Here is a 19189-nt window from a genome sequence, read left to right on the forward strand (position 1 = left end):
GAGTGAAGGAACCCAGACTTTTTGTAACTTAAAGGCATGCATACAGATGGAAATGGAGAGGGGAGGGGGCAGGGAACACGAAATTTATAAGGACTCCGAATACACACAAATGTGTAGATTTCCCTCCGTTCAAATCACATCAAATTGCAATGAGCATGTACGTACGTATGTATATGTGTATGTATGCATGTATTACATATATATATATATATATATATATATATATATATATATATATATATATATATATATATATATATATATAAAACATACAGGGCCGGCGGAGCGTTTTAAAAAGTGTTGGCCTCTTCTATTTCCAGGTTTCTATAGCTGACAAGTTAAAAAAAGAAACAAACACAAAACAAAAATGATAAGAAATAATAAAAGAGATAAAGGTTTTCAGTGTGAAAACGTAGTATAACCTTACCATGCTCACACCTCAAAAGCTCTACCTATTTTTATTTAGTGTCACTTACGTACTTCATGGTTTAAAAAAAAATGTGTGGGGACTCAAAGTGATGACACCATAATTACCTTTGTATGGTGCACCCCCCCCCCCAAAAAAAAAATGGTTGGGGCCCGAGCCCCCATGGCCCCCACCGTTCCGCCGACCATATATGTGTGTATGTATGTATATATACATTATATATATATATATGTATGTATATATTATATATATATATATATATATATATATATATATATATATATATATATTTATGCATTGTGGGACTTTCAACTTTGATACTTATCAGAAAGTGTAGTGCAGGCGTACAAAATAGAGGAAACATTATATATATATGATATATATTTTCATATTCCTTTCTAGTACGGAGAATTTACAGGGTATACATGTACTTTACTGCATATTAATTTGATGCTTTCTTCCTTCGTCAGTCAAGTATTTCAGTGGTTCAAATTTGTTGTTATACCAGATCATGTTCAATATAATGAACATTTATTCAATACACGCCTACCACGTTCAGACTGAATTAAGATTTTTTTCTGCTCTGACATTACCGAATCTTTTGCCACTGTAAACAGCAAACTTGACAAATTCATTTCAAGTATATAGTCGGTCGCATTTAAGAAAGGACATATAAATCTGCAGATATCGTCGCGTAGAAAATTTACAAACTCAACATATCGGATTTGAATGACGGCGAAATCTTTTCTGCTATTTTTCTTCTGTAACAATACATCTCTCGGTCGCACACATCACAGACAGAACTAAAGTACAACACCCATTGCCATGATTACATACTATCCTGACATATTTTTTTTTCTCCAAATCGATCTATGATACCTTTAACCATGCAATATGAAATATTGAATTATTTTCCATTAGATACATACTCCCCCCCCCCCCAAAAAAAAAAGGAAGCAAAAACAAACAAAATACAATAGTGTTCCCCCAACACCCCATCCTCAACACAATAAAAGTTCAGTTACATGCAAACATTCTCATTTTGATTTTTTTTTTTCTTTTAAACGCAAGCTGTTACACAGTGTGTTGCAGTGTAATTGTAATATGAAACGTTTTCAATATCGTCTGCTACTTCTCTCTTTTAAAACACAATTTTTCATCTTAGTTTATTTGCATTTAGCAAAAGAAATTTCGATCTTACTAATCCTCATTCGTTAAACAAAATTATGAACAGTATTGCAAAATCGTTCTATTTACTTGTACTACGTGAAAGTATGTTATGAAATGAAACAAAATCTGATAAATTCACAGCAATTACAAGTACCATGTAACATTTGGTGTAATCCAAACCATGCATTGTTATGATACAGTGTGCAATTTTTTTTTTTTATTGATATTTGCATCTTAACTGCTATGCAGTAGCCATAATTAATTCTGATTGGCAAGTGGATTTCGGTTTTCCATCACTCTCATGAAACAAAAGAATAATGAGTCTGTGTTTCTAAGTAAAAATTAGTGTATTTATTGTGAAATTATGGAGGAGTTATATTTTTGATTGGGCATTATTGGAAAATAGGTCAGAAATAAACTAAAGCCGACCATGCAGTAAATCCTTTGTGAAATACATTGTAAGTGAAAGGTGAATAGCTCTAATAACAGTACATTATACAGTATTACACACACACACACAAAAGATATTCATGTCAGCTGGTGTGCCGAACATCAGTATAACAATATACGTTGGACATTGTACATTCGCGTTCAACAATTGATCTTTGCGCTTTGAATGTATTTGTTGTTTAGCACAATATATCGGGTATATTACTTGAAATTATGATAGTACCACACTCTCATGCTTGAAACTTGCAAAGACATGAAAGAGAAACAAATCAGCTGTTCCACAACATCATTTTGGAAATGGATCTGTGGTTCAACCCGCACGGTTATCAACATGTTATATCTTTGTGGCATGCAAAACATGTGAAAGCATGAAGAATTTGTAATACATGTACATATCCAATACTACTTTAGTATCCAAAAACAAATTGTCTCGGTAATGGTTGTTAACAACTCATTGGTTTTGTCTGTTTTATTTTCATTGAGCTGTGTCTAACACCATTTCATTTTTTAAAGGACCTACCAGATCGGGTGAATATATGATATGTATGCCTACTCAAATGTTGTCCTTCATCTGTTGGTACAACTGCAAAGAAAACAGCATTCATTTCTCTTCCTCCACGAAAGCAATGGTAGTAGCGATCTTTCTGTTTACTTTTGCCCGGTCTGCTGCCATTCCAACTCGTCTTTGTGATTTCTTCTTGCGCAAAGGTAGATCTCGTGCAGCCTTTACCCTTTTACTCTGGCTCTGGGTGATCTTTCTTTTGAATCTGACACTGTGCACAACAGGGGTAGGGACTAAGCCTTCATCTGTGTTCATCATGTCCTGTAGTGTCATTACGAGTGCTGTTAGATGATCATCTGCATACTGCAGGATTGCTACATTGTCGCACATGTACGACATGTCCTTGATAAGGTCCAGTTTCTCTCTGCATCTGAGAGCAATCCGCTTCGTGGCTGATTTTCGGCCCACCCTTCCTTCCAACGGCTCTAGTGAGCACTGCGAATCGACTGGAGGCACCTCATGATGCACGTCAGGTTCAAGAGTCATCCCAATGTAAGATGTTACTTCCTTGTCGAGGGTGAAAAATGGTGACTCTCTGAACATCTCAGGCAATTGCAACCAATTTGCTCCTTGCCCATGTAGAAGAACGGCAAACATATGCTTGCACGGAAGGTGCGACCACGACCAATCCATGCAAGCACAGCTCGGGAGCCCACTCTCGGTCTTCAGGTAGACATCATACATCTTCTTTTTGGAGAAGACCTCACTCTTTACCTGCAATATCATGAGAGTCATTGCACACACAAAATACACATCAGTCTTCATGTTTGTTTGTTTTCTTCAGATTCGTCATTGTTCATGCGTTCATTGCAAATATAGATTTTGTTTGAACAATTTTTCTTGGTATTAGTCTCTGTAAACTATACATTCAATGGTATGTGTGCACTTTTCGAGATTAAGAGAAATGATTGAAATAGGTACGATTTGAACATGCCATCTGCTACTTCCTTTGGAACAGTCTACATTTCTCACATGATATAGTATGAAAATGAACTGGGACCAGCTACACCATGTCACCTGGGACAAGACAATGGAGCGTGCTAATCGGTATAGATGAAAGACAATGAAATAGAAGAAATAGGGCCCCAATGTGTTGTGCACGATATAGATAATTATAAACTAATTGCAAAGAAATGATAGGGAGGATATGTCTCTGTTGGTATCTATAAGCAGGTCTACAGTTATGCAATTGACTCATTTTCGATTTATAGTTATCGCAGAATTAAAGAAGACATGAATGTTCACGCACACAAAGAACAATGCATAGACATACACCCAATAAATCATGATAAACATGCCTGATAATGATTGTCTGATATCTTGAGAACATCATCTTTTTCGAGGGTGTTTGCCATCTCCACTTTCTTCATGCAGTGCTTTATGAAGCCAGCTGGTCTGTCCTTCAGGTACTCTGGTATTGCCTCACTGTAACTTCTTCCCAGGCATCCCATTGCGCTCACATTCTCCTTGATGTATCTTTATTATATGAAATGCGATCAAAAGCACAAATGGTACATTCTTATTATGAAAACTTCAATGCTATTATTTCCAATCAAACTGAAAATATTGATAGTGAATATTTTTCACCATAATGAAGGCTTACGCAGTTACTAATGTTTGCCAAGCCAAGTGAAAATGTGGCCACTCACATTTGGGCAAAAATACATCTCCATGAAAGAAGTTATGCGATCATTCACTTCCACACTTGAGTCAGCAATTCACGCCGCGAGTATTCAATTCCGTTGGCAGGCGATGGAGCGGCTTTTGAACGAGCATCCAAATTTCCATTTTCCCTTCACAAGAACATTTTAAGGGATGGTACAGTATTGATGGAGATGAAAATTGGGCTTTATACCAAGAAAACACAAATAGAACAGTACAGAACATACCATTTTAAGAGGAATTCAAAGTTCATTTTAAATATCTGATACATCAGAAAACAAAGTATAACAAAACAATCGTAATGTGGCTTCCACACTTTATTAGAATCGCTCTATTTTGGATATCTTTGCCATTTCAAAATCAATTTTCATGAAATAAACGTTTAAATCTTCATGGAATTACATGCTCTTTCTTATTTCGTAAGAAGTTTCTCAATATCTCACAAAAAAAAAAAAATATGATAGAAACCTTAAGTTTAGTCTCAACCAGAACTATACAAGCCCTTTCATTACCAATCGAGTTCATCCATTGAAGTTTAGATTGAAAGGTTAGCGGCCGCATTGCCAGCGGCAGAAGATGTTGACGTGATAAATGCGGCGAGCGCATGTCACACAAAAATGCGTAACATCTATTAATTCACAGAGAGAAACAGAAAAAGAAAAGAAAATCATATATATCGGTGCAGACACATGTTCTGATTGCTAATGAATAAAACCACTAACTGCGCTGAGATCTGCTCTCCTTTATTCATTTGAAATACCAGTTTGCTTAGCATCCTTACAAGTGTCACAATAGTCTATACTTTTCCCAACAAGAAAATCCAGGGCATATTTGGGAAGAACAAAACATCAGCGGCATGTCACAACAAAGAAATCAGGTACTGTGTGGTATTCTCATCAAAGGCAATGATGCTGTGTTGCACCCCATGGCAGTGAAAATGAACAGGCTGGAATGTAATTTCACGAATAATTACGCATGTACCTATCCCCCCCCCCCAAAAAAAAAAAAAAAGAAGAAGAAGAAAACCAACAACAACCAAGCAACCAAGGAACCAACCAACAAGCAAACACACACAAAAAACATGAAAATATAACAGAAGTAAAACACATAATCATTTACGTACAAATTGTGGGGTGAAACTATAATTGATACCATGCCTATTCCATTACTCCTAAGAAAAACAGGTTGCGTCTATCGCGATATTGAATGACATCTTCGCGAAGTTGGAGAACTTTATACGGATTTGATTGACAACGTTTCAGATTTGATTGAAGTGATTGCAGATTCAGTTCATCGCAAAATGAATGTGAACGTCAATACGTCCGTGTTAATGTCCACCCCCCCCCCAGCAATCCCTAAATTTAGTGATATGCAATGTCATTTTCACTGGGGCATTAACCGCATAAACTCATAGAACTACTTCAATACTACACATGCCTTTAAGATTTTGACTGTATGCAGGCACTGCAGTTACTGGAAATTAGATCACTCATGTGTATGAACTGGGATTGCTTGAAGGAGGAAGGTGGGAATAGCAGTACAATTGAGCACCCGTATATGAACAGACTCAAGTCCAGAAGTAAAGATTTTCTTGCAGTAGAATAGGTGCAATGATTGCAAATCTTTTCAGTTCCACTCAGTTTCTCTTATCATGAATTACAGTTAAAGTTGGTTATGGGAAATTCATTCAGATCATCAAATTGAATTTGGTTTTACACTTGTGGTGATTTCTTTTTCGTTAGTAAGTTGATGTTGTTATACGCGTCAAAACATAATCTTCAAGTGATTCCTGAGGTCACTTCAAAATTAGTGAAAATACACATTTTCACTAATAATTCACTCCAATTTCACTTTGAACTTTCTCTCTCTCTCTGTTATCTACTTCTTCAATAGTGAACATTTACACTTGTTATTACAGACATTACCTATTAATCGTGGAGTTCCCTAGATAGTAAACACTGACCCGTGATTAACAAAAACAAGCAAGCAAAGAAAATCCAAACAAACGAGAAAAAGGTTTAAACAAACGTAATATTCATCTTTTCACAAACAAGAAAAAAATATGAATTATTCCTCATACTTTTGCATCATTGCTGGAAGATATTCCGTCAGCAGGCAGTGCAACATGCCACATACGCTCGCATCCTTCCTTTTTTCTAGGAAGGCATACTTGAATACCTTGTTCTGAGCTTCAAGTCCGTTGTTGGTGTTTACTTGGATGCCTTCATTGTTCCTGTAGGCCCACACCCACCGCTGTAAAATTAGTACAAAGAAACAGAAAAAGAAAGGAATGAAAGACAGTCAAAGTGTTCGCGTGTACTACTGTAATCCTCTAGTTCTGACTGCATTGTTAATGGTAAACCATCTTTGGTCATGTTTTCTTGCATGGATATAATTCATCTTTCAAATACTGGTGAATTACCATCTAACATCCAATATTTGTGATGTAATTGTTTTCCATATTTAACACGTTTCCCTTGGTCATCTTTGCACATTTCCCGACGTTTGCATGTTTCCAGGCGAAACCTGCATGCATTTCCCGGCATATGCACATTCCAAGCTCCGAAGATCCTCCCCCACCTTCATCCACCACGAAAGAAAACTGGCGCAAGATGCTGACTCATCATGGCTCGCCCAGAGCATGGAGCTACCAATTGGTAGCTCCATGCCCAGAGTGTCAGAAAATGGGAGGGCTGTGGAGCCGGGAAATGTGCAAACGCTGGGTAATCTGCAAACACCGGGAGATGTGCAAACGTCTCGCCGGGAATTGTGCAAACGCCTGGAAATGTACAAAACGTCTTGCCGGGAAATGTGCAAATGCCGGGAAATGTGCAAACGTCTTGCCGGCAAAAGTGCAAACGCCGGGAAATGTGCAAATGTCTCGCCCGGAAATGTGCAATTTCATCGATGGGAGATGTTCAAACACGACGCCGGGAAATGTAAAAAAGTTAAGTTTTGCGGGGAAATGTGCAAATTTAGTCGGGAATGAGCAAATCATTTACTCTAGCAATACTGTGTATAAAGATGATCGACAAACTCCATGTCAAAATTGCGCATGAACCTCCACCATTAATACTTTCTTAATAAGATCCTTGACAGATTTTTCAACATAATTGGCAGGTAGCACCATTATGGCAATGGGCCACCTCAATTTATTTAGACTACTCATCCTCCCACCCCCCCCCCCGAAAAATGGGTGGGGGGGGGGGGAACCTCAAAGTCCCTGCACTTCTTCCCAGAAATTCTTCTTATATTCTATATACTATAAAGACATTGATGACAGTAGTTTCAAGTCTAATGACAAATCCAGAGATGCAGAGCACGAGTCCATGTGGGGGGGGGGGGGCTTCAACTCCCCTCCCTACCCGTGTAGCCTCCAATCTCTGGAATTTTTAATCTTCTTCTGTCGAACCAAAAACGATAGAACTACGTTAATGCTATGCAGTGTTAGTGAAAGTTCAGGTGTGATAATGGCGGATCCAGGGGTGCCCTGATAGGGAGGTGGGGTGTGAGGCGGAGGAGGGAGGGGGGTTTTCCACATTGTTCTTGAAAAATCTCTACTGATTTTCACCTACACTGTACTTTGATGTTGAGTTGTTAAAATTATCCCCCACCCCTCCCCGCCGAAGAGGAGGGGAGTTGGGGGTGGGTGAGTTGAAGCCTCAGAGTTCCTGAACTCTTAATTTTGATATTTATCTACTGTAGATTCGAAAAAGAACAAATTTAGTGCTATGAAGACCTTAAGGACTGAAATCTCATGTTTGATTATGGCGGGTGCAGGGATGCTCTGATAGGGGATGGGTCGGGTGAGGGGGATGAGGGACATTTTCCAAATTTTCTCCCTCTTCTTTAAAAAATCTATGACAAATTTTCACCTTCCCAACCCCAAAGGTGGGAGGAGTTTGAGCCCCCCCCCCCCCCCCACCCCCATCTCATCCCCTCAATATTCAGGTATTTGTTGAAAACGACAAAAGGAATACATAATCAAATTTGAAGAAATTTTCTGTAAAACTAAGAAGAACAGGAATCAATTTTATCACAAATTGGGAAGGTTGATCTCCTTTGATGTTTACGTGCAATAGCTGATTGGTCTTCGACAGCCTCTCAATCAATGAAAAAAAAATGAATTACTACATATATGTTCACGTTTCAGGACAAGAAGTTTGCTTCCTCCGATAACTTTCAATGAGTTTATTCTTCGTCCTATTACATGTGCACCCAATTTAGGGGTTCTTTTTGATGATCAACTGCATTTGACCGATCATATTAACAGTATATGTTGTACAGCATCATTTGGACTACAAAGAATTGCTTCAATTATACGTTATCTTGATGAAATTGCGACTAAACGGCTTATACATGCTTTTGTAATGAGTAGAATTGATAATTGTTGTGGATTGTTATATGGTTTGTCAGTTTAGGTAGACTGCATTGAATTAAAAATTAAGCTGCAAGATTGGTTACCCGAACTCACACATGTGACTCTATTTCTTCAACATTACACATGTTGCACTGGTTGCCAGTCAAAGATAGCTTAGTTTGCAAGTTACTTGTAATTTCACATAAATGTCAACATCAGTTAGCTTCTCATTACTTGCAACAGCTCCTCCAAGAATATCAACCTGCCAGACAACTTCGCTCAAGCACCAAACAATATTCAAAACCGGTTAATGTATCAACTAAGTCATACGGTCAACGACCGTCAACGATCATTTGAATATATAATAATCAACTCCCCAATGATATCAGAGAATGTTCATTATTACACCAGTTCAAGTCTTTATTGAAGTCTCATTTGTTTGTAAAGTAACTTCTATTGTTTTGTAAATTGTTGAATGATGTGTTTAAGTAATTTCCTTCTTTTGTATCTGTGTGTTCTTACATATGAGTCTAACCCCCCAAACCCCAAATTGTCTCAAGGGGGCGACCAATGTTGTACAGAGGCGGATAAATGTTGGTCTGGTCAGTTAGCTTCTCTCTGTACTGGTCGGGGGTTAGGTAATCACATAGACACCAGTCATCATAAAATGTACAATACCAAAATTTAAAAGGGACCTAATATTTCTCCACAGGAGTAAGGACAAAATATGAACAAGGGTACAGTTTATATATTTAACCCTAATGCTTCTAATAGCATATTTATTCACCGGCCTTCCCGTAGGCCTGACATAATGAATTGCTCACAAACAATTTCCTTTTTACAACTCATGACACATTTTTGCAAATATCTACTGAACGACATTTTGTCACCCTTGCAACACTAATCAATAATACATAATACAACTGAACCTGTCTCTCGCACTCATCTCTTTAATGCTCATTAACAGGAGACTCTTTACGACCATTTTACTCTACGGGAGGGGAAGGGGTTTGGTTATTTGGGAAAATGAAATTAGTGGGGGTGTGGCCACTTAGCTCGACGTCTTTTTGGTAGACGCATGAAGACCTCCTCCGCATGTCGATGTCGTCATCGCCGATGAGCTGGGGTGTCCAGTCGGAAATCTGCATCTACCACAAACTTGTAAACCGGTTCATCACCAGGGGCGTGGGGAGTCCAGCATCAACACAGTCGCTGTCACTTTACTTTGCCCATGGACCTACAACAATAAGTCCATGCTTTGCCTCAGTCGGATGGAACGCTCCAACCATCATGACCATGACGCCAACCAAACAGCTGTCGCTCGAGTTCATTACACTCTGGCTTTGGGTGAGCCGAATTAAATCATGTAAACAGTCCGATTAACATCATCGGAATGACGCTCACAGTTCTATGTCAGCGAGGTACACAGTGTCAGTGCAGGTTGATAATTAATTTGGAGAGGACATGATGGGTGAAGGAAGGGGGTTTCCAACTCAATTTAGTGGTCTCCAACCAAAAATCTGCTCCTGTCTCCTCAAGCTTCAAACAACTCTCAAAGTTCCAAAATACTCTGCAGCTCTTAATTGCTTCTCTACATAATGTGTAGGAGCTCGATCGAATTTTGATTGCCACTTCTCTCCTGTCAGCTCAGACATTCACCAATTCTGACACTCACCAACTTTTTTAAACAACTCTCTAACATGCTCTTTTATACCTAATTAACTATTCACATTTTCTTTTCCTACCATTATTTCATTGGTTAAATTTGATCTTTGGGAGTGTCTCCACAAAATAATAAAATCCCATTGGTGAAATGTCCCATTAGCTCCTGCCATTATTTCCTATGCAAAATCTGCTGTGGTGTTCCCTGTCAATTTCCTCATACTTATAATTAACGATATCAAACAAGGGGCAGGAGACAAAGAGCCAGTGTCCACATTGCTCACCAATGGTCTCTAATTTGTTTGACTACTTCTTAACACCGGAATCATTGCACATGAAAATTAGGGGGTGAGGAGCCTCCTCACACTAGTTACCTTCAGTTTATTGGGGTGGGGCTCTGGTACTGAGGATTATGGACCTGTTATGGGGGAGTTAATTGCTTAACTCATAAACTGTCGTCAATCAATCTTCTCTTGGGAAGGGGAATTGACCACGAGAAAACAAGGGAAGTCTGGCAGGAAGCAAAACAAAGGATTTCACCAGGACCTCACTGACTGCATAAACTCTAAGAAGGGGCTGTATAGGGCTGTGTACTTTCGCGTCACCGGGACATTTTGTGTGCTAGTAGCCACTGGGCTACATGCATAATCTGTCTTTTCTCATTTCTAAAAGGCTCAGAGACTTGAATGTAATTTGCGCTCTAGAAAAATGTTTCATAATTATTATCTGATGAAATTTCATGTCTGCTATAATCGTCACGTGGTGGCTGCCCTCGTCTTAGCCCCCGCTCTGAGGAAAAGGAACAAATTGAACTTGTTGCCGTTTCGAACAAAGTGGGATTCTATATATTACCCTAGAGATGCTACCACGTTTGGTGAAAATTCGTCAAAGATTTATAAAACAGATGCAGAAAATGTGGAAAAACCCCCTTCTTCCTCTAATTTCCCCCTCCCCCGGATTCACCATAATCAGACGTGAAATTTCAGTCACTAACGTCTTCATTAGCACTAACTTACCTCTATCTTTCCGGTTTGACAGAAGAGGACAAAATCCAGAGTTTAGGGATCATATCACCGTAAACATGCTTTCTGCGAAGTTTGGTGATAATCTGTAGTGACATTTATGAAGATGCTGAAAATGTGGACAATCCCTCTCCTCTGCGTCACCCCCCCCCCCCCCCCCCAATTCAGGGCTCTCCTCGATCCACTATAATCAAAGATGAAATTTCAGTCATTAATCTCTTAAAAGCACTAACTTTGCTCTATCTTTTTTCGGTTCGGCAGAAGAAGAGGGGAAAAATCCATAGTTCAGGACCTTTGAGACTTCAACCCATCCTCCTCCTTCGGTGATGGTGTGTGTGCGTGGGGGGGGGGGGGGACTCATTTTAACAAATTACGACCATATCACTGTTAAGATGCTATCTGCCAAATCTAGTGAAAATTCGTTGTGAGGTTTACAAGAAATGTTGAAAATGTTAAGAAAAAGGACAAATGGTCACTATAGACAGGTGGTGGCTGATACATGGGATAAAGGTAGTAATGATTCATCCACATGTTTGATTGAGAGTATCTGTCCAATGTGTGCTTAATATAGGTAAAATGAACATTTGCACATTTACCGGCGTCACGTTAGCACATTTCCCGTTGATGAAATTTAGAGAATTGCACATTTCCCGGCAAGACGTTTACACATTCCCCGGCGTTTGCACATTTCCCGGCGTTTGCGCATTTCCCGGTGTTTGCACATTTCCCGGCTCCACAAGGGCCTATCAACGCCAATATTGTGCTGTTCATCTAAATGAAAAACATAATTGCTCTTCATGAACGCGGTTATGCATGCTTGCTTAGATTTTATTGCTTTTGTTTTTCCTATAATAATGACAATGTTTAAGTTACAGAATGATACTCACCCTACTGTGTGGGATCCATTGCTTGGAAAACCAGGTCTGCAACCTTTTGTTATCCATCCAGATCTGCGATGTCTTCAGGGATTCCAGGGCCCTTTCATAGTCTGCAGGTGTCACAGCATGCGCACATTTACGCAACATAGAAAGCAAATTCTCTTTGCAGGCTGCTGGAACACAATTACATGACTTCGCCACCCAGCGGACCCAACTCTGCTCTCGATGGAAGTCACACAAAAAGACATGACACCCTGAAGATTGAAACACATAGTAACAATAATATGTTTCACTTATTGACATTCGACCTGCATCTGAAAAATCTTGCTGTTGCTGAATGTAACGATATACGTTAGCACATCGCACATTCACTTGCTGATTGTTTCTTCGTATGTATTTAATTTTCAGGCAGACGGACTTTGCGGTTAGGATATGACAACGAAAAAAACGAGTCCTTACAGTTTGTGCTGTAGGGCCAACAATAATGTCTATTTTTACAACTATTTCAACTAGTCATATTGAATACTGAATCATGTGATATTAAAGGGAGTGCCTAGTAACTGGTCAGTGGGAATCACTGGGAAGGCTGGGGGATGATTGTTCGAATCTTTGTTGGATTCATTTTAGAGTACATTATGTCTATTGTTGTGTGATAATTAATTGCTTCAGAATGGTCTCATATTCTAGTAATGTGCAGTTCAATGGTTCCAGGCTAGCATGCCTGTACACTGACGGGGCATTAAACTGCTTATTATTTGAACACGCGACCGTTCTGAAGCAAATTATTTTCACACAACAATACATTATATAATGTACTCTTTAATGCATCCTTCAAGAATTCGAACAATCATCCCCCAGCATTCCCACTGATAAATACTGATCAGTTACTCGCCATCTCCTTTAACAAAGCATGATGTATACGTGGGAAAATGCAAATCACACGTTTTTTTACAGCATAAGGATAGTATCAAATAACTTCTCTCTTCTCATGGAGTACACTGACATACGAATGATGTTTGGAAAACTAAAATATGATAGCACAAACAGTAACCATTGTGGTATATTATACTTGCATTAAATATTCAAAACGTTTCGCAACGTCGCGTCGGACGTTACGAGGATTTGAAATTTCGTTTTTTTTTTGTTGTTTTTTTTTTTAATGTGAAAACGTTGCATATGTCATATACATCATGCCTGAAGGCAAAACAATGACCCTCATCATTTCACAAAACTATGTATAGACACATTCATTTGATATCGACACCCTGACATACCTCCCAAGAGGCTTCGATCAGGAGGAAATAGATTACTAAGTCTGGTGAGATGAAATTCCCATTTAGGCCTATCACAAAAATATATGCTACAATGTCCTTGATGTGCATTGCTGCAGTTTCTTGATGAGAGAGAAAAGGTACTCATGATTTCTTTTTTTTTTCTTTTCTCAACTAGACATTATTGCCATTTGTATGTATACCTAAAAAAAAAAATGATTACAAAATTATATGCTAAATACATGCAATTATCATATAAAAGCGTTTCTTTTTTTTTTGGGGGGGGGGGAGGGTGGAAAGGAGCGTTGTGGATCTGTATGGATCATGTAGATCATGTTTGTAAAATTATTTAACGTAATATAGGCGTCATTGATAGGTTTAAACTGTTTCTTCCCCAACACTCTTTACTTATACTGTTTTCGTCTTTGATATTATACCTTCTTTGAATTACGGAATTTTAGCATCAGGAAACACGCATCAAATATTATAGGTTTTCCCGGTCAATTTCATATTTTTGTCACTCAAATTCATTAATGTGCATTCAAATTCACGCAGCGCACGCACGCGAAAATATTCGGGCATTCAAATTCAGAATCCGAGCGTTCAATTTCATTTATGGGCGTTCTATTTCGTTTTCGTGAAATCAAATTCACTATTGGGCATTCAATTTCAAAATGCGAGCACCGACTTTCCTACTCGTGCATTCAAATTCATGCGATAGTCACGTGATAGTCCCAATGAGCTTGTTTGGAGCGTTCAAATTCATTTTTAGGCGATCAAGTTCCTACTTCGTGCAATCAATTTAACGAGGAAAATGGAGTAGACTTTTAAGAAAGGGAAAAGGGCCAACACAATCAATAAAGGCTTGCATATAGTGTAATTATGGTTGTTTACAGGTTCTACATTGTTCTCTGTTCACGTATTCTTTGTTTTTCATCTCAATAAATTTCAAATTGCAATGTCCAATCAGCCATCATCAGTGCATCCAAGCAACACAACGACTAGTAATCATATCTCTTGGTGATACTGCATGCTGACAACGCCCCAACACCAACCACATAATCATGATAATGACAATTCATCAATTTAAAGACAAACTGACACACAATGATCTCACATGATCCCGCAAAAGTAAATCAATAAGACAGCAATACACAACAAACAACACGTATAAAATGTTAAAGTATCAGTTTCAATATAGTCGATTTTTTTTTCCTCGAAAGTGTCAACCAACCCTCCGTATTATGCTCGTCTGTAGGCATATACAGTGCCTAATTTTTGTTTGTTTGTTTCGTTTTCCATCAAACAAGATGGCTGGATAACCCATATTCAGCTGCAAAAGGTGGTCTTCCATAATATGGGGTCCAGTTTGGTGTTCTGCTCTTTGCGATGAATAAATGAAGTGGGATCTTTTACGTGCATGAGTTGTGACTCTCTTACACGTGGGACCTCCATTTTATGTCCAATCCGAGGGACATGTGCCTGTATATTCCTATTTGCTAAGTGCGAGTTCAGGTTCACGTGGACCTCTACTGCAAAATAGATAATCATCATAAATCCCAATATATTCAGAGCCAAATGAGAAACACATGCATACACGACCCCAAACTAACTAAATTCAGGACTTCTTTTAAATTGAATGCAGTTATTTGGAACATGGTTGCCTATTCACGAATTTGAATGACCGACTAGATTCCGTCGCCAGCTTGACATGAATTTGACTGCTCATTGATGAAATGCGTGCTCCTCTCTTAAATTTGAATGCTCCGATAGTGAATTTTAATGTTCCGATAGTGAATTTGAATGCTCCGATAGTGAATTTGAATGCTCCGACAGTGAATTTGAATGCTCGGATAGTGAATTCGAATGACCGGATTTTGAATTTGATTGCTGATTCAGTGCTGCGAGAGTGGAATGCGTGAAATCGAATGCTCGGAATAGGAACTTGAATGACAAAAGTATGAAATTGACCGGGAAAACCTATATTAGATAGGGTTTTATTGTTACAAAAGAAAGTATTTCGAATCATTTGTAATGCCGCTCCTTGCTCTCATACAGCTTTTGTTTTTTGAAAGTAAGATTCTGGAAAATGAAGATTTGTTTTTATTTCATTTAAGACAATTTATGTATAATTATAATAGCAATTTTCTTCGCGTTATTTGATGTTATGTTTCCTCGTATCCTGACATACCATAGTTACCCAACAAGACAGTCTAATGAATTTCATTTGACCCTCCTTAGAACTGTGTTACCTCACCAGACATGTATTCATACAGGTCCAAGATTCTGGAACACCCTTTGTCCAGACATAAAAAATGATCCTTCTTTGTATTCGTTTACAAAAAAAAAAAAAAAAAAAAATATTGAAATCATTCCTCCCTAAGTGTTATGATGTAACAGAAAGAAACTAAGTTTGTTTGTTAATTTTGATAGCATGTAGGTTTGTAAGCACCATGATCCGATTGATTCTTCATAGGTATGTCAGGTCGCGTCTTTTGCGGCATTCCTCATCACATCCCTTGTTTATTTAGGTGCACACTTGTATACTATTACACGTGATCTCACAGAACAGATGATATGTTCTGCTATCAGCAATTCCTTACAATTATATTGTATAATATATCACTTTCTCGTCGCTTTCAGCGCTCTACACTTCATGATAATCTGTATCTATTGAAAAGAATACGATATTTCATTACTCAGAAAACAGCTGCATTATTTTACAAATCTGTTATTCAAGCTCATTTTGATGACTGTCCTGTGGTGTGGGTAAAACACCAACAAAACAAATTTAGATAAGTTGCAATCTCTGCAAAACCGATCCTTGAGGGCAGTGTTGAAGGTGAATCAGTTATTCCCAAGTAGATCGTTGTATTCACCATTAAAACTAGATCGATTGCAAATTCGCAGATCAAAGCATTTAGCTCAAGTTATGTATCGATGTGTTCATCATACTGCCCCTCAGTATCTGAATGAACTCTTTACAGTACGTCAATCACATTATGCCACAAGGACGGGCGACATGCAATTGAACATTACACGCCCTAAAACAGATTATGGTAAAAGATGTTTTGTATATAAAGGTGCTTCTTTATGGAATGATGTAGTTCGACATATTTCTTCTGATATTTCCCTTGATACATTCAAAAAACAACTACATGAATATATAAAATGATAATGAATATAGGATGCGTAACCGGATGGAGTTTAAACCATTTTTTTTTTTAATCATCAATTCACAGTCAAAATATCTCAGCAATACCGATTCTCTTCTGTATTTGAAATTCAGTGTCACATGCCCTTATTTTTTTGTTTTTTTTTTTAAGTCGTAATCTAAGGCCATGTAGATATTTTTTTCCTTTTTCTTCTTTTGTGTCTGAAACAAGCTATCATGGTGCTTATACCTTGTTTCTTGTTCTTTGCATATTATGTGATGTATATCCTTGTCGTACTGTATGTATAATGTTTGTATTTTTAACTTGTATGTGTGGACCCCTCTGAAAACCAGCCTTTGGCTGACGAGGGTGTTCCACCCCATGAGTGGAAAACAAAAATTGAATTGAATTGATTGAATGATATGGCTAATAGACTCTCTTGATTTGATCTTGAATGTATCGATTGATCTAGGCTTTTTGTTTTTAATTGTCTTTTTAGTCGTCTCTTTACTTCTATTTCTGTTCCCCCCCCCCTTTCCAATTCTATATATATATATATATATATATATATATATATATATATATATTTAATTTTATTTTTTTATTTTTTTTTTTATTCCCGCAAATGTGAAGTTAAGTTTTCACCTAATTTTTTCTCCTGTGAGGTGCCCAAATTGTACAAGCATAGTCTTTTGAGTGGGTACCTCCACTTTTTGCAGGATGTAAAAATATGTTAGTATGAAAATTGCCTCATTTTGAAATGACATAGTGACAAACGTTTCCCTTTGCTGTCTATGTGTCATTCGTTCAAACGCATGTCGAATTTATAATTTTGTGCATTCTGTTGAAAGAATTGAAAATAAAACCTTTGAATTGAATTAAATGGATGAGTGAAAATGGTAACTCTGGAGTGCAACTAGTTTCAGGGAGCTTAACAGCAAATGAATGATCCTGTATACCATCATAGTCATTAAAACATATGAAACATACGGTCATGGGCAATGGATGAAAGATGTGCTTATGTAATAGAACATCAGCACCATTGTGCTGATTTGCTTCCTTAATTGTTCTATGATTATAAGTATGCTGGTATAGCGACAATGCGCAATCCCCTTCGCGTCTTTCGCGAAATGAATTACCGCTTCATGACGTTGGAACAAACTTCTCTTCGACCAATCTCAGTGGCTACTTTTTAGATTTGATTTACATGAACACAAGTTAGACTGACTGAAAATGTATTTGAATGACAAAAGAACCGGTTATGGATGAAACCCTCGAAGTGAATAGACGCAGTATTAATTTTGCATGACGACCTCACGGAAGAGATCGTAATATCCTACATCTTAAATCAGAGTAACTTCTAACATGAGTAGAACGTTCCACAACGGATTTATACATTTTCCGCAACGACGTTATCTACATTTTCTACTCTACCTGGAAAGGTCTCTTCAATTGCTCGTATCTCCCGTTCCGAGAAATCTGTCATGAAATATCTCGGAGTCCAAGGCCTTTCGTCTTCCATCATCCACTGCTGAATAGTTCGGAGTCCCTCCTGAATGGCTGCAACTGTCTCGAACTGGACGACGAATTGTCCTGCGACACTATATCCAAAGTTTGTTTTCACAGCCAAGAAGAACATGGGAAGCTCGTATCTCGTTGTCTTATATGTGGCATCCAAAAGGCAAAGGGTATTGCCGTATCTAACATTAAGAAAATATAAATTTTGAATTCAAATTGGCTATCATGAAACTCAATATGCATGGTTACTTTGGATTCTATGTATTTTTTTTTTTCAAAATGAAGTTTCAAAAACAAGATGAAAATACAAATCTGAAGCTGATATACTACTTACGGTAGAAAAAACGTGGCTATCATAAATCCAGCATGTGGAATTAACTTTGGCTACATTGACCAAAAAATGATTGACGCTTTCAGTAATGTATTAGGCATTAATGTATTTTTCCTTCTTTTATGTACTAGGAAATAAAGTGCATTGTACGATTTGAAAGTCCTATGAAATTACTGTGATTAAGGAGATGTTAATTACGACAACTTTGCGATGTTTTGTGCTGTTATGAGTAATGGGATACGGGCATAGGAATAAACACGTTTTCACACTATAGCTTTGTATTAAATTAATAATAAATTTCAAGAAAAAGAAAGCTATATACAAAATCAAGAAGTAACAAAAAAAAAAACAACAACAAACGAATTAGGGTAATTATTAATCATCCCCATCCCCTCCCTTAAGATAGGGGGAAAAATACCCCCGGCTCCAAACTTACAGTTAGTGACAACGTTGTACTAAAGATTAGTGTTATAAGGTTTAGGCTATAAGGGCTGGAGGTTGGGTAAAGTTTAGGATTAAGTTCAGGATTCTAAGACTAGGGTTAGGGTTTTTTGAAGGATCTTGGGTAATTTTCCAAGGTATAATTGACCTAGAAAAAAAAAGAGATAGAGAGAGAGAGAAGAACAAAACATAGAAATATGTCCTGCATGTGCAGTGATTTAAGTTTTGAATCCCTAAGCATGAAAATCTTCATCAATATTATTGTTCACGACATTATTTA

General features: G+C 37.8%; 2 protein-coding genes across 2 annotated transcripts in view; one reads left to right on the forward strand and one right to left on the reverse strand.

The window, feature by feature from the left end:
• Positions 1–19189, forward strand: part of LOC140234334 (small ribosomal subunit protein eS7-like) — a 463926-nt gene that overhangs the window by 314312 nt on the left and 130425 nt on the right. The window lies entirely within an intron of this gene.
• Positions 791–18199, reverse strand: LOC140234164 (uncharacterized). The gene is made up of 5 exons (XM_072314236.1): positions 18054–18199; positions 12203–12447; positions 6352–6524; positions 3908–4085; positions 791–3323 (listed from the first exon to the last, which is right to left on the reverse strand). The coding sequence occupies exons 1-5, from the start codon at positions 18142–18144 to the stop codon at positions 2649–2651; spliced, it is 1362 nt and encodes a 453-aa protein (XP_072170337.1). The 5' UTR covers positions 18145–18199; the 3' UTR covers positions 791–2648.

Source organism: Diadema setosum, chromosome 10 (assembly GCF_964275005.1).
Source record: "Diadema setosum chromosome 10, eeDiaSeto1, whole genome shotgun sequence".
NCBI lineage: Eukaryota > Metazoa > Echinodermata > Echinoidea > Diadematoida > Diadematidae > Diadema > Diadema setosum.